We start from the raw sequence: 26,141 nt of genomic DNA on the forward strand, positions 1-26,141 counted from the left end.
ATGGAAAATAATAAAATCATTGATGCTTAGAATTATTTTGGTAAAACGAATCCTAAAGATAAGATGCTCGTGCTTCTGTCAGTTCCAGGCCTCCCTGTTAAAATGAAAGAAACACAAAGCCGCCTGTTTTCCCTGAGGGTGGGGGCAGGGCTCCTCACTGAGATTAGGCAGTCCACAAGATGGCAGCATTGAAACAGAGAGAAACACGCGAGGGCGACTTGCCCACTGAACTTAAAAATGTCTCAAAACCATCCCTGTGTGCACTAAGGGAAGTGTGGTATTATCCGCTGTTTTAGGGGACAACACATAACAGACTGAGAACATATCTTTCTTGTTTTGCTCTTTTCTTTAATTTTACCGAAGTATTTAATACAAAACATTTTTCTTCTTTGAGCTTGGCTCCATGGCTCCTCCGTAATTTTAACAATGGGAAGAGGAATTTTAATGGAAAGATTTCTTGAATAGATAAGGATGATTTTCGTTGCACTTTTAGTTTCCAAGGAACTTTTTCCAAATGCTAATGTACATTTTTGGAAAACATTCACTATATGAATTGTTAAAACTGAGAAGGATGGAATCACGTTTTCAATGACAATGTGACCTCCCAAAGCTTGCATAGATAGAGCCAGTGTGAAACAGTAAACTAGTAAGTGATGTGCATAACATGAACACTTTCAGTTAGTGCAAAAGGGCTACACTTCACAGCCACAGTGTTATTGGAGAGCTGTATTTCATGTCTAATCTATCAAAACCATGAAATAGGACTTCTAAGAGCATGAGAAACCCTTCCCAAAATGTACCACACTTGTGCAGCAAGGTCAAATCATGCAGATGAAGTAAAGTGAACTGAACAATGACTGAATGAACAATCTTGGATGTCAACCACCACAACCCAGGAATGTATTGTTACATAATCTCATGTTAGAAAATGTTAATATTGGAAAATGTTAATGCGTATATGGATTTGGGTTTTCTCCTTAAATGTAATTTATAAGACAAGAATATATAGGAGGGCAGCAAGCTACTATGGAACACACATTTCTTGTTATATTTACCTGGTTAATACATTAAATTTATTGTATAATACAGAAAACCACATTATTCATTATTTTGGCTCTCAATATTCTGGTGATATCATAAATATATGAACTTGGGTGTTTTTGCAATCACCAGGACACGGGACAGCTTTGCCTGAAAGGATGGTTTAGGCATTTCTCCTGCTGCAGTGAATGGCAGTTCACCTTGATCTTCCAATGTTCTTTCTAGTTCTATGAATCTAACATGATGAATTGCTCTAACATTTTGATTTTACTACTCTTTTATGTTCTTGTCCTGATTATATAGCTTACTTTTGTTAATCTTGATTATTTAAAATAAAGTTTTTGAAAATCTATGCATTTTGTGGGGAAAGGTATAGAGTGAGAGTAGCTCAGCGTTGAAAATTCAAGCCTGGATAGAAAGGCTATTAAACACACAAAATACACATAAACACTTATAGAAATGAAAAAGAAAAAAAAAAAAACAGAGAAAGAAAGACAGAAGAGGAGGAGAAAAGAACTGAGGAAGAGGGAAAAGCAACAGATGAATGAAATAAATGTATAGGACTATTGACCTTTAAATCTTCAAAATATTACCCATTTCTTATTAAATTCATTGGGAATAATCTGGATAAATTCTTTCTTGACTCTTAAAAAAAGCAGGAAACAGTATTCTGAACTTAAAACAAATTTATAGTCACTGTGAGCACGCACCAGTGAATCGACCACAGTGGAATCATTAGCACCATATATGCACAAGGATTTAACTTTTAAAACTAAATTTCTAGTGAGTGTTTTAACTTGCTTACTTATAGACCGGATGTTTGGTACAAACAAGTGGAGAAGCTAAGCCCATGTAATCAGAAGTTATGAATATACTCTGAGCTGCTTTAGAGATGTTTGAAGATCCTCAGAAGGTAAAAGGTTTCACAAGGGGGAGCTGGATTTAAAATGCAGAATTTTCATCAATTCCTGGCAGAGAATTAATAGACTTTTATGCATCTGGTTATAACCCAGACAGCATATAAATATTATATGCCCACTGAGTTTATTATATTGATAAGAATCCTCAAAATGAAATCTTGAGACTCTGTATATTGGCCTCATCAAATTCACATTATAATGAGAGTTTAGGGGTCTGATTTTCTACTGCTTGTAAAGACACCTGAAGAATCTGAAGCCTGCAGAACAATGTGGACCTGACCCCTGGGGACACCTCAGAGTTAGACCTGGCCTCCGACAAACACTCTCAGGTCCTTGTGGAGCATTCTGAACATGCACAGAACTCCTCAAAAACATCAGATATCCATTACCCACAACCAAAGACTTGCAGATTTTTGATTTAGGTAATAGAAAAACAGGAAACCAGGGTGATTTGTAAAGGACTCTGGGCAGACCCTGGAATTCACAACTGGACCCTATCAGTAAACTCTGTGGCTTGACATGAACTTCTAATAATGGTCTACCTGGCTCATCATTTGCACATCTCCTTTCTGACTACAGTAGATCCTGTGATGTGACTGTCTGGCCCTGGAGCTCCTCTGTGAAGCCTTCACACCAATGTCCTTGAGCTCATGCACAAATCAAGTGTGTTCACAAAGTCATTCCTGTTCTGACAATATAAACCTTCCACATTTAGGGAGAATGATCCAATTTGGGGATCTGATATATCTTTCTGTTTTCTTTGCAGTTGTCATTCTCTTTCATTTCGTTAATGATCTCTAGCTCTTTTGATAGGCAAGAGGAGAGATAAAACAGTTAATTGGCAATTTCATAGTGGTTTTAATTCATTCTCTGGCAAGAGAAGAAACTAAAACAACAGTTAAAGTATTTGCTTCATCATTAGAACTTCATTTTTTCACCTCACCCCTCTTCTCTACTATTGAGTCAAAAAGAGCCAACTGGTGGTTGTTCCACAGAAAACCACCTGAAGGGCTAAAGGCTCTCAGGAAAGGAAGGGAGCAAGCAAGAGGCCATGCTTCACTCATGAGGCAGTTTCAGCCATCACAGGTTGCTGCACAACCCATTAAGGCCACATTTTATAACATGAAAAGATGTGGGTAGGACTACAGCTTTTTTCTGGAATTTTTTGGTGAACATATTCTTCTTCTCTTTCATCTTTTGGTATTTGGGTTGTTTGAGCTGCGTGGTAGAAGACTTTTGGCAACCTGAGTACACTACAGGAAACTTGGTGCTAAGTCTAACTGAAGAGAAGTTTATTTTGCAGTTTAATCAGGTCAACAGTGATAGGGACCTTTAGGGAAGCATACTAATTGGAACAATTCTTTATACTCTCTGCCTAGCTGGGTAGTGTCATAGTGCTGAGGAAACATTGATATACACCACATGCCCCATTAATAAATGACTGGAGGCGAAGCCTGAGTGAGCTTCTATAAAGGAAATGGGAGAAACTGGAAAGCTGACCTGCTCACCTTACTCTAATGATTAACTTTAAAGTATTTAAAACCTCTGATTGCTTTATACTGACTGTTTTCCTCTGTGTGGGTCTGTAGGGAAGAATTCTACAGAATACTAACACAATACAAAGGAGAGTGAGAGGAGGCCACCATTTAACTGTGGTTGGCCTTGATAAACAGTAAACTAAGGGCCTTAAAAGTCATTGTGCTTTTCTATTAATAAAAGGATGAGGAGGTGCCGTTCAGAAGGGTGGTCCTCTCCCCACATACAATTGGAACCCTGGCTTCCTGTGCCCCATTTCATGGCACACCCACTGGAAACGCTGTTGTAAAACTGCCAACTCTGTGTCAGGCAAAACTGACAAACTTTGCCTGTCTTGATTTTGTAGAATGGTGATGAAAATAAATAGTCAGGCTACTGCTTGTACGAATTCCTTCTTCTGTAGTTTGCAAACACATTCCATGTCCTAGATGTGCTGTGGTTAAACAAAGTATGTTAGCCCATTTCTTCAGTTGAGAGCTGGGTTGCCACCATTTGGCAATTACTGATAGAGCAGGAAATCTCACTCCCTGTCGCATATACATGTGGATGGAAGGGAGGCAATATTTATGGCTCATATTTAGAGACCAGATGCTGCATGGCATCTCTTTTCTAGGGCTTTAAAAGAAGCTGAACCCAGAAGTACAGCAATGCTCTATTTTAGAAGGGGGTGGGGAGGGAAGACAGGCATATGGGAAATCAACCACATTTTCTATTTTATTTGATACCTGATTGTATGGTGCTGTCTATTATGGTTGGCTTTTCTGTGGTCAGCACAGTGGTACCACCTGAAAAACAAAAGAGTAACATACAAAAGTGAGAAAAATGAAGCATTGTAGAGAATATGCAGTATAGAAATGTTGTATGGTTACATACATTAGATAGAGGCAAACATTTTCCACAGAAAATCCTTCTCTTAATCTCAGCTGTAGTCATTATTTTGTTTAAATTTTGCTCATCACAATGTCAAGTTCAAATAAACTATTATTTTTTACCCAGCACATTTAGTCATAAGACATCCAGGTAGGTGGTAGAGAGAGTTTGATCCTTCATTCCCTGATTCCTAGACTGAACATGGCATGCCATTGAACAGTGAAAACAAGGCCTCCAAGTGTCCTCAACAACTGGGGCATTGAACCTGGCCAAGACCTCTAAGCTCCGAAGAGTTTCCCAAGGTTTCAGATGTGTGCCTTCAGGGGAGTTGCAAGGCTGGTCCTACAATCTCTTTTAAAAACTGAAGGTTTAAACTGGGTGGCAGTCGTTCCTCCCTTTTTTTTTCTACAATAATAGTGGTTTATTTTTCCCCAAGGACAGATATTCTGCCCAGTATGTAGTTTGGAAAAGCTGCAGGAAAATGAGAAGAGGAGAAACATTTCCTCACAGTTCCAAGGAACTGGAGATTGCACAAATAACACCCTGAGCAATGTGAACTTTCAGTCAGTTTGGGTTGACTTTGACATTGCTGGTGAGGGGACCATGTGGACAGTTAGCTGTGTCCTTTTTTTTCTCTCTCAGCTCTCCCACTGTCCACTCTTTATCATTATATTTTTGTCCTAACCTTGCCCAACCAGAAGAATCACCTGAATGTTTGTTGAGATTGCAGTTCCCAATCCATTTACCCTCCTCAGATCTCACTGAAAACCAGACTCTCTGGGGGTCAGCCCTTGAAATATGTAATTCTGAAAACTTCTCAGGTGAGTCTCATACTCAAGTAAGCTTAGGAAACAGTGTTTTGCCATTTATTGCCTATGTGCTTGTTTAGGCATTTCTCCTTAAGAGTGTCTGCACTGCAGACCATGGTCAGAGACTATCTATTTGCTCTCTCAAGAGATAAAGTCCTGGGCAGACTCAGTAAGGAAGGCATGGGGTAGACCCATGACTGTCATGAAGCGTTTTGGAGGTGATTATAGGGTGCCATTGTAGACCTTCCAATAGTATCATTCAATAAAGATCTGTGATCATCTCTATTGTACCCAGCCCTAGTCCTATCCTGCAGCTCCCAAAGATTAAAAATCATCCAGATCATGAATCAGAGCTATGGAATCATGCTCTTGGAATGGTCTGAAGATTTCTGAGCTAACTGGCTGCAGCACCAAGTCATGTTAGCCCTGCTCTCCCAATAAATGTTCCAGCTAAGTGGTCACACATGTTTGTGGCTTCAATGAGGTAGGCACCAGGAAGAAGGAATTATATATATTATGGGTTAGGAAGGTGAATCTATAATGGCAGAATTGGAGGGAGGCCAGAATACATTAGCATTCTCTTCCCAGTGTTCTTATAGGAGAAAAACTCACTTTATAAAGCCAATATGCATTATCCATTTTGTTATAGGTTGAAAGCCAAATTCCACTCTTGGGTACACACAAGTCCAATGTGAAATCTGGCCTCTGAGTGCCTTTGAAGGCAATCTTATTATGTAATGAGTTCAAAGCCATTTGCAAATGAATAACTTGGAGGTGAATTTTCACCTTGGCAAGCAAATACGGGGGAGCAAAACTGCTCATTCCCATGCACTTGGTACATTTCACCTGGAATTCAGTGTTGTTTGTAAGTAATGAGCATTTTACTATAATACTTATCTCTCTCTGTATACAAACAGGTCACCCCAGGAGGAGAAATTAAAGCAACATCTGCTTTAAGGGACTGAACCCTGTTCAAAAGAGCCTTGATCCTAGTCTCCCCCACCTATCAGGGTTAAAGTGAGAAAGCTTTTAATTTGTTTTTCTTGTACTGAACATTCAAGACATTCTGTGCCAGAGTGAGCAAAGAGAATGCAGAGTTGTATGTGAACCTAGGACGTGACTTGTTCACATGTGAAAAGGCACCTGACTTAGGTGATGGTTTGCAAACATTTATATATGAGCGCACCCTTTTTCAGGAAAGGATACCAAATAGCTTCACTAAGCAAACTTGGTTATAATGCAATAAATACATATGAAGCATGAAATGCCTTCTAAAATCCCCTCTTGATGAGGGCGTGAATTGTACATTATGAGCACCCCAGAAGTTCTTAGTATTATGCATATATTTATAGAATTATTGAGACAAATGTGATGGCCTGAGAAAATAACTTTTTTTTGCCATGGTAATATGAACAGGAATGAAATTTTTTTCTATGTACACAAAATATGATTATAAAAGCTGTAGATAAGCCATAACCTTATAGTTTTAAAGTATTGCCAGTTTTCCACTATAAATGACTCATTTTCTGTGGTTAATAATTGTTGCCATACACAATTTTTTCCAGGCTAACATACTTGCTCTATTTCATTCAAAGGTTTTAGTTTCAATTGATTCAGTAATGAACTGATGTAAAAATGAGAAAGTTGGTTGTTCTGATGTGAGGAGTAAATTTGAGGCTTTGTTCTAATCTATATTAACTGACCACTTTAGGGTATATAAAGAAAAGAACCCTCTCCACAAGAGGCTAATTGAAAAGGGTATACTTCAATGATTGCAGCCAATCCTTTTTATGAGGAATTTCACTACGGATGTGTGAAATGGTCTACAAAAAGCCTGAGGTTTGGGGCAGTGCTTACAGGCAACCCTGGGAAGGTTCCATGGGACCTGGTTCATAGAATGGTACTCTGTTTTTAACCTCAGCTGTAGGCTTTTCAGCTTGAACTTGACATCTTGCAAAGAAATCAACTCTGTATTAATTAGAGTAATTTTTGTGGCTTATGGCTACATATATAAGCTTTATTTTCAAATGCACAAAGCAATGTAGCATTTATTGGCCACATGAATGCATTATCCAATAACATTATGCACTGTTATGAAATTACATGATAGTGCCTTCAGTTTCACACATGGAAATTAATTATGTGGGCTCTCTGAGTCCTTTCTAAGTAAAACTACAGACCTACATCCAAGGGTTCAATCTAAAGTGAGAGTCAGATGCTATATGAAACTGCATTTTGACCAGGATAAAGGTCCCATAGTACCTTTTGCAACAATAGGGTGGAAATTGCCTTGGCCAATTTCAAATTGGTGCAATCCCATTTCCCCACTTGCTTAACATTTGCTCTGCCATTCCAATTGGAAGAGAAGGTCACTTGCTAGCTCTGAGGGTTTTAGAATATTATGGAGTAATACTCTAAATTAATTAGTGAGACATTTGGCACACACCAGCCCTGATATACTTGCTAGTCGGTGGTAATGTGTAATGACAATTGATTCTGTTATTGAAACTTTTAATGCAAAATGATTTACCAAATCCAACTTAAAAGTTGCATTTCAAATACAAGCCTAATTTCATCAATTAGTTGGATAAAGGACCCACTCACAAAAAAGTATCCCACTAGAAAAGAAAAATAAACATTCTAAAGTGTGTAGTTATGTACTAGTAATTAATGTGTTAATGGGGTGGAGGATTGAAGATGGGGATCTGTTTAGCACTTTTAGCCATGGAGAAATACTTATTCAATTAAAATAATCCTAGCATCAGCTCTAAAAATGGTTAAAATTATAATTTCAAGTGGCCGTGACTACTAAGAACAAGTTCTTTACATGAAGGAAATAAAGATGCATGTATTCTGGCAAGGCTGCCTTTGTTGAGACAGCTCTGCCACCACCCTCATGACCACCACCACGAGGAGCTACACAAACACAAACAGGCATTAATTAGCTGGTCTCAATGGAAGCATGAACTGAAATGGCATAGCAATGAGATGGAGATGGTTTCTGCACCTGTGAGCTGGAAGTCATCACCTGTTCCACTGTGGCAGTTGGCCTGGTCATCATCACATTCATCCACCAGGTTCCCATTGGGAGTGGTCGGTCCAGCTGTAGGTGCTGAAACAAGATCCAAGGATTAGTACCTCACCTCTGAAATGTATTCTCAAACCTCTGGCTGTTGAATCTACTAACACTTTTGCAGGAAACTCAAATCTGTGGCAAGGAGGCCAGGAGCATGGTTTATCTCTTTCAGGAGCTAAATAGACTTGAATTTTGCAGAATCCACTGGGGACTGCTTTGTTTTGGTATTTGATCCATATCTACAGAATGGAGTTAGATGCCTTAGCATTTTCTATATTGTTAGCTACATAAACATCCTTTTACTGAAAGTTCTTGAATTCTCACTAGTTATTTATTCATGATCCTGGAGTTGAGAACTTTGATTTTACACGTATTGCATGAACTGTTTTTCCTTTCATGTTCAAGGTGCTGGAGAATTCCCTTGCCATGAATTCTTTTATATTCTTAGTACTTACTAAGTTTGCTAAGTCCATATTGTATTTTTTCCCCCAAAGAGATTCCCAACACATTCAGTTTTAGTACAATATTGTTCTTTTTTGTGTTCTTTAAAGAGTAACTCTGTTTCCATCAACTTATGGTCCCTCTCCAGATCAGGTGTCTGGGAGGACTTTTCTGATATATCCTGGGGTCATTTTACCTTAACTCCCAGAGGACTTCATTCCACTGCTGGCAGGTATTCCCATACCTTTGAGTTTGTAGATGAAAGGTATCCAACATTAATCAAAGACCACTTTTAAAGTTCTTTAAATTTAGTTCGATCTACTTTTTTCAGCTTGTTATTCAGTTTTGCAATGTTTACTATTTTACAGTTTTGGGCATACATTTCACTTTATGAGGCTGGAGATAATGTACAGTTCTCTTGATGTTTGAGAAAGACAAGAGAGGGGGCCTATTCTCTAATAGCTTCTAGCCAGTAGGAATGTGCTGCTTTCTCAATAAAAATTTGACATTGTTATCGTGCTTAAATACTGAACAGAGTTATGACCAATATAGAAATGTAGCTAGTTTCAACTTCCTCAACTGTCCAAAAGCACACAGTAACGAGGAAATCAGCATGTACAGATATTGTGCATGCTGTTTAGGCATACAGTCTACACGTTTTAAAAACATTTTTTAAAGTTTTTTAAAAAAATATAATTTATTGATTTTTTACAGAGAGGAAGGGAGAGGGATAGAGAGTTAGAAACATCGATGAGAGAGAAACATTGATCAGCTGCATCCTGCACACTCCCCACTGGGGATGTGCCTGCAACCAAGGTACATGCCCTTGACTGGAATCGAACCTGGGACCCTTGAGTCCACAGGCTGATGCTCTATCCACTGAGCCAAACCGGTTAGGGCTACAGTCTACACTTTGTAAAATGCATACACAAATATTCCAGGCTCTACTTATTTTTTAAATTTTATTTTTAATATATATTTTAATTATAGTCCACATGCAATATTATATGAGTTTCAGGTGTACAGTATAGTGGTTAGATATTTATATAACTTATGAAGTGAGCACCATGATAGTCTAGTGTCCATCTGGAACCACATAGTTATTACAATATTATTTACTAGAGGCCCGGTGCCTGAAAATTCATGCACTGGAGTGGGGGGTCCTTCAGCCCGGCCTGCCCCCTCTCACAGTCTGGGAGCCCTCAGGGGTGGGAGGCAACCTGGTGATCAGGGGAAGGCAACGCCCCATCACACCTCTGCTGCTGCCACTGCCAGCAGTGCAAGTCTCGGCTGGCTCTGGTTACCTGAGCCTTGAGTGGCCCTGGGCGGCTGGGCAGCCACCATCCTAGGCTTGCCTGCACCTTGGGCCAGCCTTTGGTGGCTGGGGGCCTGAGGGGACTGGGGGATTCTGGAGGCAGGTGCACAGCAAGGTTGGGGCCGCAGGTGGGGCTGAGGGAACTGGGTGCCACCATCTTGTGGCTGTGGGTGCCACCATCTTTGAGGGCGTGGCAGTCAATTAGCATATTCCCTGTTTATTAGATAGGATTATATTTCCTATGCTGTATTTACATCCCTGTGACTATTTTGTAACTGCCAATTTGTAAGTTTTAATCCCTTCACCTTTTTCATCCAACCCTTAATGCCCACTCTCACCTGATAACCATCAGTTTGTTCTCTGTATCTCTTTCAGTTTTGTTTGTTCATTTATTTTGTTTTTTAGATTCCATGTATAAGTGAACTCATACGGTATTTGTCTTTCTCTACCTGACTTATTTTACTTAGCAAAATACACTCGCGGTATATCCTTGTGGTTGCAAATAGTTATATTTCATTCCTTTTTATAAATGAGTGATATTCCATTGTATGTATGTACCACATCTTCTTTATCCATTCATCTGATGGACATTTAGGTTGCTTCTATACTTGGCTATTGTAAATAACACTGCAGTGAACAAAGAGATGCATATGTATTTTTGAATTAGTGTTATAATTTCTTCAAATAAATACCCAGAAGTGGAATTGTTGGGTTATAAGGTAGTTTCATTTTTAATTTTTTAAAGGAATATACATACTATTTTAAACAGTGGCTGTACCAATTTGCAATTCTTCTGACAGTGCATGGGGGTTCTGTTTTCTACACATTGTTGCCAGCACTTGTTGTTTGTTGATTTATTGATAATAATCATTCAGATAGGTATGAGGTAATATGTTATTGTGGTTTTGATTTACATTTCTCTGACAATTAGTGACATTGAGCATCATTTCATAAGTCTATTGGCAATCTGTATGTCCTCTTTGGAGAAACATCTGTCAGATCCTCTGTCCATTATTTTTTAATAAATAAAGCCTATTTACTCTTTCAAGTGATAATGATAAAAAAAATTTAACACAGCCATTGCATTTTAAAAAAATTAAATTACCCCATTTTTAAATTGGATTACTTGGTTCTTTTGGTGTTAAGTAGTGTAATTTCTTGATAAATTTTGGATATTAAGACCTAATATAACTTATCTTGGCAAATATCTTGTCCCATTCAGTACGTTGTCTTTCCATTTTGTTGATGGTTTCCTTTGCTGTGCAAAAATATTCAAGTCTGGTGTAGTCCCATTTGTTTATTTTTTTCTTTTGTTTCCCTTGCCTAAGGAGATATATCAAAAAATGTTACAAAGAGCAATATGAAAGAGTTGACTGCCTAAGTTTTATTCTAAGATTCTTATGGTTTTGGGACTTATACTTAATTTTTAAATTCTTTATTGTTTAAAATATTATATATAGTATTACATATGTCTCTTTTTCTCCCATTGGCCTCTCTCCAGGCACCCCCAAGCCCCAGCTCATGCCCTCAACCTGCTAGTGTCTGTGTCCATTGGTTATGCTTATATGTATGCATACAAATCCTTTGGTTTATCTCTTACCTTCCCTGCCTTTCCTCTGAAGTTTGATGGTCTGTTAAAAGCTTCTCTGTCTCTGGATCAATTTTTGTTCATCAGTTTACATTGTTCATTATATTCCACAAGTGAGTGTGATCATGTGATATTTATCATTCTCTGACTGATTTATATATATATTTTTTTAGTTTTTAAATTTTTTATTTTATTTTTTTTTTTTCCATTTTTTATTAAGGTATTACATGTGTACATACCTTACCATTGCCCTCCCCACCCCACTCCCATACATGCCCTGACCCCCCCAAGTTTTGCATCCATTGGTTATGCTTATATGCATGCATACAAGTCCTTTGGTTGATCTCTTATCTCCCCCACCTCTCCCTAACCTTCCTGCTATAATTTGACAGTCTGATTGATGCTTTACTGTCTCTGTGTCTATCTTTTTGTTCATCAGTTTATAATGTTCTTTATTATCCATAAATGAGTGAGATCATGTGGTATTTTTCTTTCATTGACTGGCTTATTTCACTTAGCATAATGTTCTCCAATTCCACCCAGGTTGCTGCAAATGGTAAGAATTCCTTCTCTTTTATGGCAGCATAGTATTCCATTGTGTAGATGTACCATAGTTTTCTGATCCAGTCATCTGCTGATGGTCACCTAGGCTGTTTCCAAATCTTAGCTATTGTAAATTGTGCTGCTATGAACATAGGGGTGCATATATCCTTTCTGATTGGTGTTTCTAGTTTCTTAGGGTATATTCCTAGGATGGGATTACTGGGTCAAATGGGAGTTCCATTTTCAGTTTTTTGAGGAAACTCCATACTGTTCTCCACAGTGGCTGCACCAGTCTACATTCCCACCAGCAGTGCATGAGTGTTCCTTTTTCTCCGCATCCTTGCCAACACTTGTCGTTTGTTGATTTGTTGATGATAGCCATTCTGACAGATGTGAGATGGTACCTCATTGTTGTTTTGATTTGCATCTCTCGGATAATTAGTGACTTTGAGCATGTTTTCATGTGTCTCTTGTCCTTACTTCTGTCTTCTTTTGAAAAGATTCTATTTACGTCTATTGCCCATTTTTTTATTGGGTCATTTATCTTCCTTTTATTAAGTTGTATAAGCTGCCTGTAGATGTTGGAGATTAAACCTTTATCAGTGATAACATTTGCAAATATGTTCTCCCATACAGTGGGCTTTCTTGTTGTTTTGTTGATGGTTTCTTTTGCTGGAAAAAAGCTTTTTATTTTGATGTAGTCCCATTTGTTTATTTTCTCTTTAACTTCCATTGTCCTAGGGGCAGTATCAGTGAAGAAGTTCTTTCTGCCTATGTCTGAGATTTTGCTGCCTATGGATTCCTCTAGTATTTTTATGGTTTCCCGTCTTATGTTTAAGTCCTGTATCCATTTTGAGTTTATTTTTGTGTATGGTGTAAGTTGTTGACCTAGTTTCATTTTTTTGCATGTATCCATCCAATTTTCCCAACACCATTTATTGAAGAGACTGTCTTGACTCCATTGTATGTTCATGCCTCCTTTGTCAAATATTAATTGAGCATAGTGGTTTGGGTCGATATCTGGATTCTCTATTCTGTTCCATTGTCTATATGTCTGTTCTTGTGCCAGTACCATGCTGTTTTGAGAACAGTGGTTTTGTAATACAGCTTGAGGTCTGGTATTGAGATCCCTCCTACTTTATTCTTCTTTCTCAGGATTGCTGTGGCTATTCGGGGTCTTTTTTTATTCCAGATGAATTTTTGGAGAGTTCTTTCTAGGTCTGTGAAATATGCTGTTGGTATTTTAATGGGGAGTGCATTGAATCAATAGATTGCTTTGGGTAGTATGGACATTTTAATGATGTTGATTCTACTAATCCATGAACATGGAATGTTCTTCCATCTGTTTACATCTTCCTCTATCTCTTTTTTCAGTGTCCTATAGTTTTCTGCGTATAGGTCTTTTACCTCCTTAGTTAAGTTTATTCCTAGGTACCTTAATTTTTTTGGTGTGATGGTAAATGGGATTGCTTTTTCAGTCTCTCTTTCTGTAAGTTCACTATTGGTGTATAGAAAGGCCATAGATTTCTTGGCGTTAATTTTGTATCCTGCTACATTGCCGAATTCATTTATTAAGTGTATTAGTTTTTTGATGGAGTCTTTCGGGTTTTTTATGTACAATATCATGTCTTCTGCAAATAAGGACAGCTTTACTTCTTCTTTTCCAATTTGGATGCCTTTTATTTCTTCTTCTTGTCTAATTGCAATGGCTAATACTTCCAGTACTATGTCAAACAGGAGTGGTAAGAGTGGGCATCCCTGTCTTGTTCCTGTTCTTAGGGGAAATGGTTTTAGTTTTTGCCCATTGAGTATGATGTTTGCTGTGGGTTTATCGTATATAGCTTTTATTATGTTGAGGTATGATCCTTCTATTCCCACCTTGTTGAGAGCGTTTATCAGGAAAGGGTGTTGGGTTTTGTCAAATGCTTCTTCTGCATCAATTGATATGACTATGTGATTTTTATCCCTCAATTTGTTTATGTGATGTATCACATTTATTGATTTGAGGATATTGTACCAGCCTTGCATCCCCGGGATAAATCCTACTTGGTCATGGTGTATGATCATTCTGATGTACTGCTGGAGCCAATTTGCTAGAATTTTGTTGAGGATTTTGGCATCTATGTTCATGAGGGATATTGGCCTGTATTTCTCTTTCATTGTGTTGTCTTTATCTTGTTTTGGTATTAGGGTGATGCTGGCTTCATAGAAGAAGCTTGGAAGTGTTCCTTCCTCTTGAATTTTTTGGAATAGTCTGAGGAGGATAGGTTTTAGTTCTTCCTTGAATGTTTGGTAAAACTCTCCTGTGAAGCCGTCTGGCACCGGGATTTTGTTTGCCAGAAGCTTTTCGATGACTGTTTCAATTTCTTCCATAGTTACTGGCCTATTGAGCTGTTTAGATTCTTCCTGATTGAGTTTTGGAAGATTATATTTTTCTAGGAATATGTCCATTTCCTCCAGGTTGTCCAGTTTTTTGGAATAGAGTTGTTCATAGTATTTTTTAACAATCCTTTGTATTTCAGCGGGGTCTGTTGTTATTTCACCTCTTTCATTTCTGATTTTATTTGGGTCCTCTCTCTTTGCTTCTTGGTGAGCCTGGTAGAGGTTCATCAATCTTGTTTATCCTTTCAAAGAACCAGCTCTTGGTTTTGTTGATCTTTTGTATTGTTTCTTTGGTTTCTATGTCATTTATCTCCGCTCTGATCTTTATTATTTCCTTCCTTCTGCTTACACTGGGCTTTTCTTGTTGCTCTCTCTTCTAACTCTTTGAGTTGTAGGGTTAGGTAATTTATTACCATTATTTTTTTTTTTTTGCAGTAGGCTTGTAGAGCTATGAACTTCCCTCTCAAGACTGCTTTCGCTGTGTCCAATAGATTTTGGATTGTTGTGTTTTCATTGTCATTTGTTGCCATGATGTTTTTTATTTCTTCTTTGATCTCTCTGGTAACCCAGTCATTATTTAACAGCATGCTGTTTAGTCTCCATGTGTTTGATTTCTTTGGATTGTTTTTATTGTAGCTGATTTCCAGTTTTATGCCACTGTGATCTGAGAAGATGCTTGATATGATTTCTATCTTCTTGAATTTGAAGAAACTTTGCCTATGTCCCAACATATGGTCTATCTTTGAAAACGACCCATGTGCACTTGAGAAGAATGTATATTCTGTGGATTTGGGGTGAAATGTTCTGAAGATGTCGATGAATTCCATCTGTTCTAGTGAGTCATTTAGGATTGATGTTTCTTTGCTGATTTTTTTTTAGAGGATTTGTCCAATGGTGATAATGGGGTATTAAAGTCTCCTACTATGATTGTATTGTTAATCTCTCCCTTTATATCCTCCAGAAGTTTTTTTTATGTATTTGGGTGCTCCTGAATTGGGTGCGTATATGTTTACCAGAGTTATTTATTCTTGTTGGATTGCTCCCTTTAGTATTATGAAGTGGCCTTCCTTACCTTTTGTTACGGCATTTTCTTTGAGATCTAATTTGTCAGATATAAGTATTGCTACCCCAGCTTTTTTTTCATTTCCATTCGCCTGGAAAACCTTTTCCATCCCTTCACCCTCAGTCTGTGTGCGTCTTTTTTTCTGAGGTGGGTTTCTTGTAGACAGCAGATATATGGGTCTTGTTTTCTTATCCAGACCATTACCCTATGTCTTTTGGTTGGGGCATTTAATCCATTTAACCTTTTGCACTCAGATGTCAAGTGTGACTCGATATGGTTAGCATTAGAATAAAGGAATCGAGAAAAAAGCAAGCGAGTGCAAAGGGTTAAAGTTATTATTGATAGGTACTTATTTGTTGCCATTTTTATTCTATACCCCTGTGTTCCTTCTTCGCTTCCTATTTCTTTTTTTTTTACAGCAGACCCTTTAGCATTTCTTGCATTGCTGGTTTGGTGGTGATAAATTCCCTTAGTCCTTTTTTGTCTGTGAAGCTCCTGATTTCACCTTCAATTTTGATTGGGTAGCCTTGCTGGGTACAGTATTCTTGGATTCAGACCCTTCCTTTGCATGACTTTGTATATTTAATTCCATTCCCTTCTGGCCTGATGAGTTTCTGTTGAGAAATCAGTTGCTAGTGTGATGGGGGGTCCTTTGTATGTAACTTTCTGTCTCTCTCTGGCTGCTTTTAAGATTCTTACTTTGTCATTGGTGTTTGCCAATTTAAGTATAATGTGCCTTGGCGTCAGTCTTTTGGGGTTCATTTTGCTTGGGACTCTGTGAGCTTCTTGGATTTGTGTGGGTTTTTTCTCCCCTATATTGGGGAAGTGTTCTGTCATTATTTCTTCAAACAGGTTTTCTATTCCTTGTTCAGTTTCCTTTCCTTCTGGAACCCCTATTATGCGGATATTGTTTTGTTTTGTGTTGTCCCAAAGTTCCCTTAGGCTCTCCTCCTGCTTTTTAATTTTTTTTCTAGAAGCTGCTCTACTTGGGTATTTTTCTCCATCTTGTCTTCTAGCTCATTGATGCAGTCCTCTGCTTCTTCTAGTCTACTCTTGATGCTTTCTATTGAGTTCTTTACAGCAGCGATGTCATTTTTCATTTCTTCTTGGTTCTTCTTCATTTCCTCTTGGTTCTTACTCATATTGTCGAATGTGTCTTCCATTCTTTTCAGCCATCTTATGACCATTTCTCTGAATTCTTTCTTTGATAGGTTGCTTGCCTCTAATTCATTTACTTCTTTTTCTGGTTATGCATGCTTTTCTTTCATATGCGGGCTGTTTCTTTGTCTCCCCATGGTCTCTCTTCTCAGGATGTCTGGTTATGTAGTTCTCTCTCTCCTGCGTTGATTTAAAGGCACAAAATACAACACAACCAGGTACAACACACAAGGCACTGAACAGAAATGTATTCACGATATTAATAACCTCCAATAAAGGTGACCACCAGAGAAAGGCAAATTAGGGGATAGGAGAGAAAGAAGAGTAAAAAGAAAGAAAAAAAAAAGAGTGTAAAAATGAAATTGGGAAAAGGAAAAAAAAAGTAAGAGAGACAAGAATGACACTAAGAGAGAAGAGGGGAACAAACTATATATTTGGGGAGAAAACTCCAATAGAACAACCACTAATCCCAGCAAATGCCAGCAACAAGTATCTGGATATTAATACAAACTACACCAACTAATATCAAGCGAGACAAGGAAAAACAGAAGTAAAAAACAAACAAAAACAAAGCAAACAAACAAACAAACAAACAAACAAAAAAGAATAAGCAAAACAGTCTCACAAAAAAAAGCATAAAAATTTGATATAATCAACATTCAAGCAAACAACAACAAAAAGACAGAGAGAAAAACAATTTTTTTTTTGATAGTTAAGACAGCAGAGAGAGAGAGGTGTGTATGGATTTGGAGCAGGGGATTGGAAATTAGATATATAAGTAGGGTGAAATTTTAGCAGGGGGTAAACAGAAAGAATAGGGAAAATCTAAAGCAGGAAAGGGTTAAGATAAATAGGACACTAAAAGGGGAAATGTTAGGATGAGAGTGATGACATAAAGGTAGAGTTGAGATAGGGTAAAATGATGCTAAAGAAAGATGAAAATAGAATGTAGAGCACTAATCCCAAAGTAAAATAAAGAGAAAATAAAGTGACACTTTAAAAAAAAAAGGTAAAATAGTAGTAGTAATAATGTTGATTGAAAATAAAAATGTAATAATTAAAAAGGTAAAATCAAGTGAGGGAAAAAGAAAAAAATTAGTTTCTTAAGTAAAAGATGCAAAAAATGAAAATAAAAAAAATTAAAATAAAAAAATTAAAAAAAAAATGTGCAGTAGTGAAGGTCATTCACTTCCTCTATTGTTCTGTTTGGCACGCCTGTTTCACAGTCTGGACAGCATTGCAGTTCCCTGCGTTCCAGTGCTCCTCAGTGTTGTAAGCCAGTCCTGATTTTTAAGCAGGCGGTGTCATAATTTCTCTTATTCCTTTATTTTTGATTACACAAGAGTCAATTTGTGATTCAGCCCCTGGGTGGCAGCGTTTCTGGATTGACTTCCAGTTCTCTATGGCCTCTCTAGCCTTCTTTCCCTGTGGCACTCAATACCGGTTTGTGGAGATGGGCTGCCCCAGAGCTGGCTCTCCGATGGTCGCTCCCCGCTCCGATCCCCAGGTTCCAGAAAAACAACTTCCCCCTGCAGTCTCCCAGGGCGTCCCCAACTGGGTGATCCTTGCTTAGTAATCAGAAGCAAGGAAATGAAGAGGAAAAAGCCCAAATGCACAAGCAATGGGTCCACGTGCAAGTCTAAGCAGCCTGGACACCTTTGAAACTCCTTGGCTATCCCTTCGCGCCAGATCAAAATGGGCTGCTTTTTAGAGATCCCTTCTGTTAGCAGCTCTGAGGACCCCCTTCCACATTCAAGGATCACGCCAGCCCCAACAGCCACGGACTTTCTAGGCACAGACTTCCCCCGCTCCTCCAGCTCCCGCAGTGCACGCATTTCTCTCTCCCGCCGGGACCAGAGACCTCACCTTATCCCTGGCGAAATCTGACCTTTCTGTGGTGGAGTGAAGAGCTCCTTTTCTAACTGACTTAATTTGCTTAGCATAATGCTCTCCAGGTCCATCCATTCTGTTGTGAATGGTAAGAGTTCTTTCTTTTTCACAGCAGCATAGTATTTCATTGTGTAGATGTACCACCATTTTTTAATTCACTCATCTGCTGATGGGCACTTAGGCTGTTTCCAAATATTAGCTATTGTAAATTATGCTGCTATGATCATAGGGGTGCATATATCCTTTCTGATGGGTGTTTCTAGTTTCTTGGGATATATTACTAGAAATGGGATTACTGGGTCAAATGAGAGTTCCATTTTTAATTTTTTGAGGAAACTCCATACTGTTTTCCATAGTGACTGCACCAGTTTGCATTCCTACCAGCAGTGCACAAGGGTTCCCTTTTCTCTACATCCTCGCCATCACTTGTCATTTGTTGATTTGTTGATGAGAGCCATTCTGTTAGGTATGAGATGGTACCTCGTTGTTTTGATTTGCATCTCTGGGATGATTAGTGACTTTGAGCATATTTTCATATGTCTCTTGGCCTTCTGTATGCCCACTTTCGAAAAGTGTCTATTTAGGTCCTTTGCTCATTTGTTAATTGGATTGTTTATCTTCCCTTTGTTAAGATGTATGCATTCCCTATAAATTTTTGAGATTAGGTCCTTATCTGATATAACATTGGCAAATATGTTCTCCCATGCAGAAGACTTTCTTGTTATTTTGTTGATGGTTTCTTTTGCTGTGCAGAAGATTTTTATTTTGATGTAGTCCCATTTGTTTATTTTCTCCTTAGTTTCCATTGCCCTAGGAGCTGTATCGGTAAATATATTGCTTTGGTATCATATGTCTGATATTTTGCTGCCTATGGATTCTTCTAGGATTTTGATGGTTTCCCATCTTACATTTATGTCCTTTATCCATTTTGAGTTTATTTTTCTGTATGGTGTAAGTTGGTGATCTAGTTTAATTTTTTTGCATGTATCTATCCAATTTTTCCAACACCATTTATTGAAGAGACTGTCTTGATTCCCATGGTATGGTCTTGCCTCCTTTGTCAAATATTAATTGAGCAAAGTAGCTTGGGTTGGTTGCTGGGTTCTCTGTTTGGTTCCATTGGTCTATATGTCTGTTCTTGTGCCAGTACCAGGCAGTTTTCAGAACAGTGGCTTTGTAATATAGCTTGATATCTGGTATTGTGATCCCTCCAACTTTATTCTTCTTTCTCAAGGTTGCTGTGGTTATTCGTGGTCTTTTTTTATTCCAGATGAATTTTTGGAGAGTTTATTCTAGGTCTGTGAAATATACCGTTGGTATTTTAATGGAGATTGCATTAAATCTATAGATTGCTTTGGGTAGTATGGATATTTTAATGATGTTGATTCTACCAATCCATGAACACAGGATGTTCTTCCATTTGTTTATGTTTTCCTCTATCTCTTCTTTCAATGTCCTATGGTTCTCTGAGTACAGGTCTTTTACCTCCTTAGTTAAGTTTATTCCTTGGTATCTTAATTTTTTTGGTGTGATGGTAAATGGGATTGTTTTTGTTGTTTCTCTTTCTGTGAGTTCATTATTGGCGTATAAAAAAAGCCATAGATTTCTGGGTGTTAATTTTGTATCCTGCTACATTGCCAAATTCATTTATTAAATCTAGTAGTTTTTTGATGGGGTCTTTAGGGTTTTCTATGTATAGTATCATGTCATCTGTGAATAATGACAGTTTTACTTCTTTTCTAATTTGGATGCCTTTTATTTCTTCTTCTTGTCTAATTGCTATGGCTAACACTCCCAGTAATATGTCTAACAAGATTGTTGTGGCTATTTGAGGTCTTTTGTAGTTCCATATAAATTTTAGAATTATTTGTTCTAATTCTGGAAAAAATTCCATTGGTATTTTGAAAGAGATTGCACTGAATCTATAGATTGCTTTAGGAGTATGGACATTTTAACAATATTGATTCTTCTTATCCATGACATGGTATATGCTGCCATTTATTTGTATCTCCTTCAATTTCTTTACAGTCTTCTGATTTTCCAAGTACAGGTCTTTTATTCCCCTGGTTAAATTTATTCCAAGGTTTTTGTTTTTGGATGCAATTTCACATGGAATTGTTTTCTTACTTTTTCTTTCTGATAGCTTGTTATTGGTGTGTAAAAATACAACCAAGCTCAGCTGGTGTAGCTCAGTGGTTGAGCATCAACTCGTGAACCAGGAGGTCATGGTTTGATTCCTGGTCTGGGTACATGCCTAGGTGTGGGCTCAATTCCCATTGGGGGGCATGCAGAAGGCAGCCAACTGATGTTTCTCTCACATCATTGATGTTTCTCTCTCTCCCTTTCCTTTCCTTTCTCTGCAATCAATTAAAGCATATTAAAAATAAAATAAAAAGCAACCAATTTCTGAATATTAATTTTGTATCTCACTACATTACTGAATTCATTTATCAGTTCTAATAGTTTTTTTGCAGAATTTTTAGGGTATCATGTCATCTGAAATTAGTGATAGTTTTACTTCTTTCTTTCCAATTTAGATAACTTTTATTTATATTTCTTGTCTGATTACTGTGGCTAGGACTTTCAATACCATGTTGAATAAAAGTGGCATTTTATTCAACATAGTGTCTTGTTCCTGATCTTAATGAAAACGTTTTTAGCTTTTCCTCATGGAGAATAAAGGTAGTTGGGGGTTTGTCATATATAGCTTTTATTAGTTGAGGTATGTTTGCTCTATTCCCACTTTTCTGAGACTTGTTCTTTTTTTTCATAAATGGATGCTGGATAATTGTCAAATGCTTTGTCTGCAGTTATTGATATGATGATATGCTTTTTACCTATTATTTTTAAGTGGTGTATCATATTAAATGACTTATGAATAATGAACCAAACTTGCATCCCTAGAATAAATTCCACTTGATCCATCTTTGTAATGTATTGGTGAATTAAGTTTGCTAATATTTTGTTGATGATTTTTGCATCTATATTTATCAGGGATATTGGCCTAAACATTTTCTTTTCTTGTAATGTGTTCATTGGGTTTTGGAACCAGAGTAATATTGGTTCCATAAATAGACTAAGATCTTTCACTCTTCTTAAAATTTTTTGAAATAATTTGAGAAGAATAGTGTTAATTAGTTTTTGAATGTTTGGTAAAATTCACCTGTGAAGCCATCAGTCCTGGACTGTAGTTTATTGGGGGAATTTTTAAATTACTGATTCGATGTTTGTAGTAACTGGTCTGTTCAAATTTTTTACTTCTTCTTGATTTTAATCTGTTTGTTTTTAGGAATTTACCCATTTCTTCCAGATTGTTCAATATGTTGGCATGTAATTGTTTGTAGTATTTTCTTACAATCTTTTGTATTTCTTTGGTATTAGTTTTAACTTCTCTTTCATTTCTGATTTTATTTGTGTTCTTTTTTTTTCTTGATGAGTCTGGTTAAAGGTTTATTAATTTTCTTTATCTTTTAAAAGAATCAGCTCTACGTTTCATTGATCTTTTGAATTGCTTTTTAGACTCCATGATGTTTATCTCTGCTCGGATCTTTATTATTTCCTTCCCTTTATTAACTTTGGGCTTTGTTTGTTATTCCTTTTCTAGTTCCTTTAGTTGTAATGTTAGATAGTTTATTTGAAATGTTTCTTATTTCTTGCAGTTGTCTGTAATACTATGAATTTTCCTCTTTGGCCTGCTTTCACTATCCCATACATTTTGGGTCATAGTGTTTTTATTTTCAATTGTCTCAAGGTATCTTTATATTTATTCCTTGACCTCAATGTCAATCCATCCAATATTTATTGTAAAAGCATATTTAGCTTCCATGTGATTGTGTGTTTTCCAGTTTTTTTCTTGTAACCGATTTCTAGTTTCACACCATTATGGTCAGAGAAGATGATTAATATAAATTCAGTGTTCTTAAATTTATTGAGACTTGTTTTGTGTCCTAACATGTGGTCTATCCTAGAATAAGTTCCATGTGCACTTCAGAAGAATGTATATTCTACTGCTTTGGGCTGAAATGCTCTGAAGAAATTAATTAAATTCCTTTGACCTAGTGTGTCATTTAAGGCTGCTGTTTCTTAGTTGACTTTCTGTCTGGAAGATCTATCCATTGATGTCAACAGGGTGTTAAAATACCCTATTATGACTGATTACTGTCAATCTTTCTCTTTATGTCCATCAAGATTGCTTTGTATATTTAGGTGTTTCTATGTTGGGTGCATAAATGTTCACAAGGGTTATATCCTCTTGTTAGAATGCTCCCTTTATCATTATGCAATGTTCTTCTTTGTCTCTTATTATAGCACTGGAGGCCTGGTGCACGAAATTCATGCACCTGGGGCGTGGGGGGGGGGTTTCCCCAGCCTGGCCTGTGCCCTCTCACAGTGTGGGAGCCCCAAGATTGATCTTCCCAAAGAGATAGGCCCTGCCTACCCCTCTGGGGCTCCTCAATGGATTGCCCCAAAAAGGTAGGCCGGAGCCGAGGGTCCCGCCCCTGGTATCGCCATATGGAGCTGTTGGGACATGCCCCCATGGCTCCATGTGGAGCTGCTGGGACCCACTGCGCATGCCCACCCACGTGCGCTTGTTGCGCACACAGCTTCCTGGTGATGGATTGTTATGGCGTGAGGGCATGAGGGCATCATGGCGTGAGGGCATCACAGTGTGAGGGCATGATGACCACATAGGCTTTTATTAGTATAGATTTCTTTGAAAGTCTATTTTGTCAGATATAAGTATTGGTACCCTAGTTTTTCAAAATTTCAGTTTTCATCCTTCTACTATTAGTCTATGTGTAGCTTTCATTCTGAGGTCTCTTGTAGACTGTAAATATATTGGTCTTATTTTCTTATTCATTCAGCTACCCAATGTCTTTTGATTGGAGCACTGAAGTTATTTACATTTCAAGTGATTATTGATAGGTACATATTTATTGCCATTTTATTCTTTATAACTATGTTTCTCTATTTTTCCCCTCCTCCTTTTTAAAGACCACCCTTTAACATTTGTTGTAATACTGGTTTGGTGGTAATGAACTCCTTTAGCTTTTTCTCATCTGGAAACACTTTATTTCTTCTTCAGTTTTAAATTATAGCCTTACTGGGTAGTGTAGTCTTGGTTATAGGTCTTTCATTTTCATCACTTTGAATATTTCATGCCAACCTTTTCTGGCCTGAAATGCTTTTGTTGATAAATCAGCTGATATTCATGTTGGAATTCCCTTGTAGGTAACTATCTTTCTTTTGCTGTTTTTAAGATTCTCTCTTTATCCTTAACCTTTGCCATTTTAATTATGATGTGTCTTTGTATGGGCCTCTTTGGGTCTTTTTCCTTCACCAGGTTAGGAAAGTTTTTATCCATTATTTCTTCAAATAGGTTCTCGATCTCTTAATCTTTGTTTTCCTTCTGGTAGCCTTATGAAGTGGTGTTGTTACATTTCATGTTATCTCAAAGGTCCTTTAAACTATCCTCATTTTTAAATAATTCCTTTTTCTTTTTGCTGCTCTGATTGGATGTTTTCTGCTACCTTGTCTTCCAAATCACTGATTTTATCCTCTGCTTCTGTTTATTCCTTTGTAGTATATTCTTCATTTGAGATATTATGCTCTTCATTTAGCTGTTCTTTTTCATGCTGTTGAAGTTCTTAATATGTTCCTTGAAGTTATTATTAAGTTCCTTGGACATTGTTAAAACCATTATTATTTTTTTTTGTGTTATTTTTTCCTTCTTTTTAATTGTTTAAAGTATTGCATATGTCTCTTTTTCCCAATTGACCCCTCTCCAGTCATTCCCAGCCCCCAGGACAAGCCCCTACCACCCCAGTGTCCGTGTCCATTGGTTATGCTAATATGCATGCATACAAGTCCTTTGTTTGATTTCTTATCCCTCTTTCCTCCACGGCCTTTTTGTTCATCAGTTTATGTTGTTCATTATATCTCCCATATGAGTGAGATCATGTGATATTTATCTTTCTATGACTGGCTTATTTCACTTAGCATAATGCTCTCCAGTTCCATCCATGTTGTTGCAAATGGTAAAAGTTCTTTCTTTTTTACAGCAGCATAGTATTCCATTGTGTAGATGTACCACAGTTTTTTAATCCACTCATCTGCTGATGGGCACTTGAGATGTTTCCAAATCTTAGCTATTGTAAATTGTGCTGCTATGAACATAGGGGAAAATAATTATTCTTGAACTCTATATCTGGTACATTGCTTTCCTCCTTTTTATTTAGCTCCTTTTTCTGGAGATTTCTCCTGTTCTTTCATTTGGGGTATGTTTCTTTTTCTCCCCATTTTGACTGCTTCTCTGTGTTTGTTTCTATGGATTAGATAGATTTGCTATGATTTCCAGTCTTGGTAGTGTGGACTTATGTAGTAGGTGTCCTCTGGGACCCAGTGCTGCAGTCTCCTTGATCATTTGAGCTGGGTGGATTATGTGGGATCTCCTGTTGTATTGGAGTTTTGATTCCTATTGGCCCATTTGTGTATGGGGTCAACCTTAAACTGGCTAACTGTGAGTATAGACCCTGACCATAGTGCATGAGGTGCTGTGCAGGTGTTGACCACATGAAGCAAAATTTGCCTCAGCAGGGTCTGGTGCCTACCAAGCTCTCCCTTTGGATATTCTACTTGTGAAGGTTATCAGATCCTGCTCTGATGTCTGAAGCTGGCCACCAGGTGTGTTGATTTTGGGGCCTCTTGGGGGGGACTTTGGTGGAGCTCAATGTCAGATGTTGCCAGTGACTTGCCCTGTGAAACCTGTTTGAAGCTACAAAGCATTCCGCAGTTTATAACTGCCTCTGTTGGCTTGGTATGCATTGGAAGGATCAAGCTGTGCAACAAGGATGGCTTCCAACAACACTGATCCCAGGGGCAGTTCAGTAGAAGACCCAAGGCATCACAAGATCTGCCTCTGCCTGCTTCTGCCTATTGGCTGCCTCTTAGGCTCAGTCACTGAAATAGCCTCTGGTGGTAATTCAAGTTGCATGAAGTAGGTTCTCAGTGAGTCACCAGGTAGGAGCAAGTGGAGTTCATTAGATTGATTCAGGTTCAAACTAGGTGCCCGTGTTGGGTCTGAGGCCACTCAGCAAAAGCCCCAGGGTATACCAAGTCTAGCTATTCCCCACTGAGTGCCTGCAATTCTCTGTGGTGGGGTAGGGGTCTCAGGAACTCATCAGGGCAAAGCCAAGCAGAGTTTATCAGGCCCAAATAGACCAAGATTTTGACGTGTGAAGGAAAAGCTCTGCATTGGTCTGGTATGTGAGAGAAAAAAATGGACTCTTTCCTAGAGCCACACAACTCAGTCTGTCTCGGATTCTATCTAGATCACCTAGCATGTATGTGTTTGGCAGGGTGGGGCCACCAGGAGTCAGGAGGCTGGGCCTGCTGTCTGGTGGAAGCTCAGAGGGTGAGACTAGCAAATACTCTATGAGGCAGAGCCACCAGTCTTTAAAAGTAAATAAATAAATAAAAATAGGGGGAACGGCTCCCATCCCAAAGCAA

General features: G+C 37.9%; 1 protein-coding gene across 4 annotated transcripts in view; it reads right to left on the reverse strand.

The window, feature by feature from the left end:
- NRP1 (neuropilin 1) overlaps positions 1 to 26,141 on the reverse strand; it is a 170,667-nt gene that overhangs the window by 12,459 nt on the left and 132,067 nt on the right. For 2 of the 4 annotated variants that reach the window (XM_008156279.3, XM_008156278.3), the window contains exons 11-12: positions 8,205 to 8,288; positions 4,223 to 4,282 (exon numbers count right to left, since the gene is read on the reverse strand). In XM_008156279.3, coding sequence (XP_008154501.2) covers positions 4,223 to 4,282; positions 8,205 to 8,288 — 144 coding nt within the window. Of the gene's footprint in view, positions 1 to 4,222; positions 4,283 to 8,183; positions 8,289 to 26,141 lie in introns of all 4 variants that reach the window. The other 2 variants (XM_008156277.2, XM_028132306.2) reach the window with 1 other exon arrangement.

This window comes from Eptesicus fuscus, chromosome 5 (genome assembly GCF_027574615.1).
Source record: "Eptesicus fuscus isolate TK198812 chromosome 5, DD_ASM_mEF_20220401, whole genome shotgun sequence".
Lineage (NCBI taxonomy): Eukaryota > Metazoa > Chordata > Mammalia > Chiroptera > Vespertilionidae > Eptesicus > Eptesicus fuscus.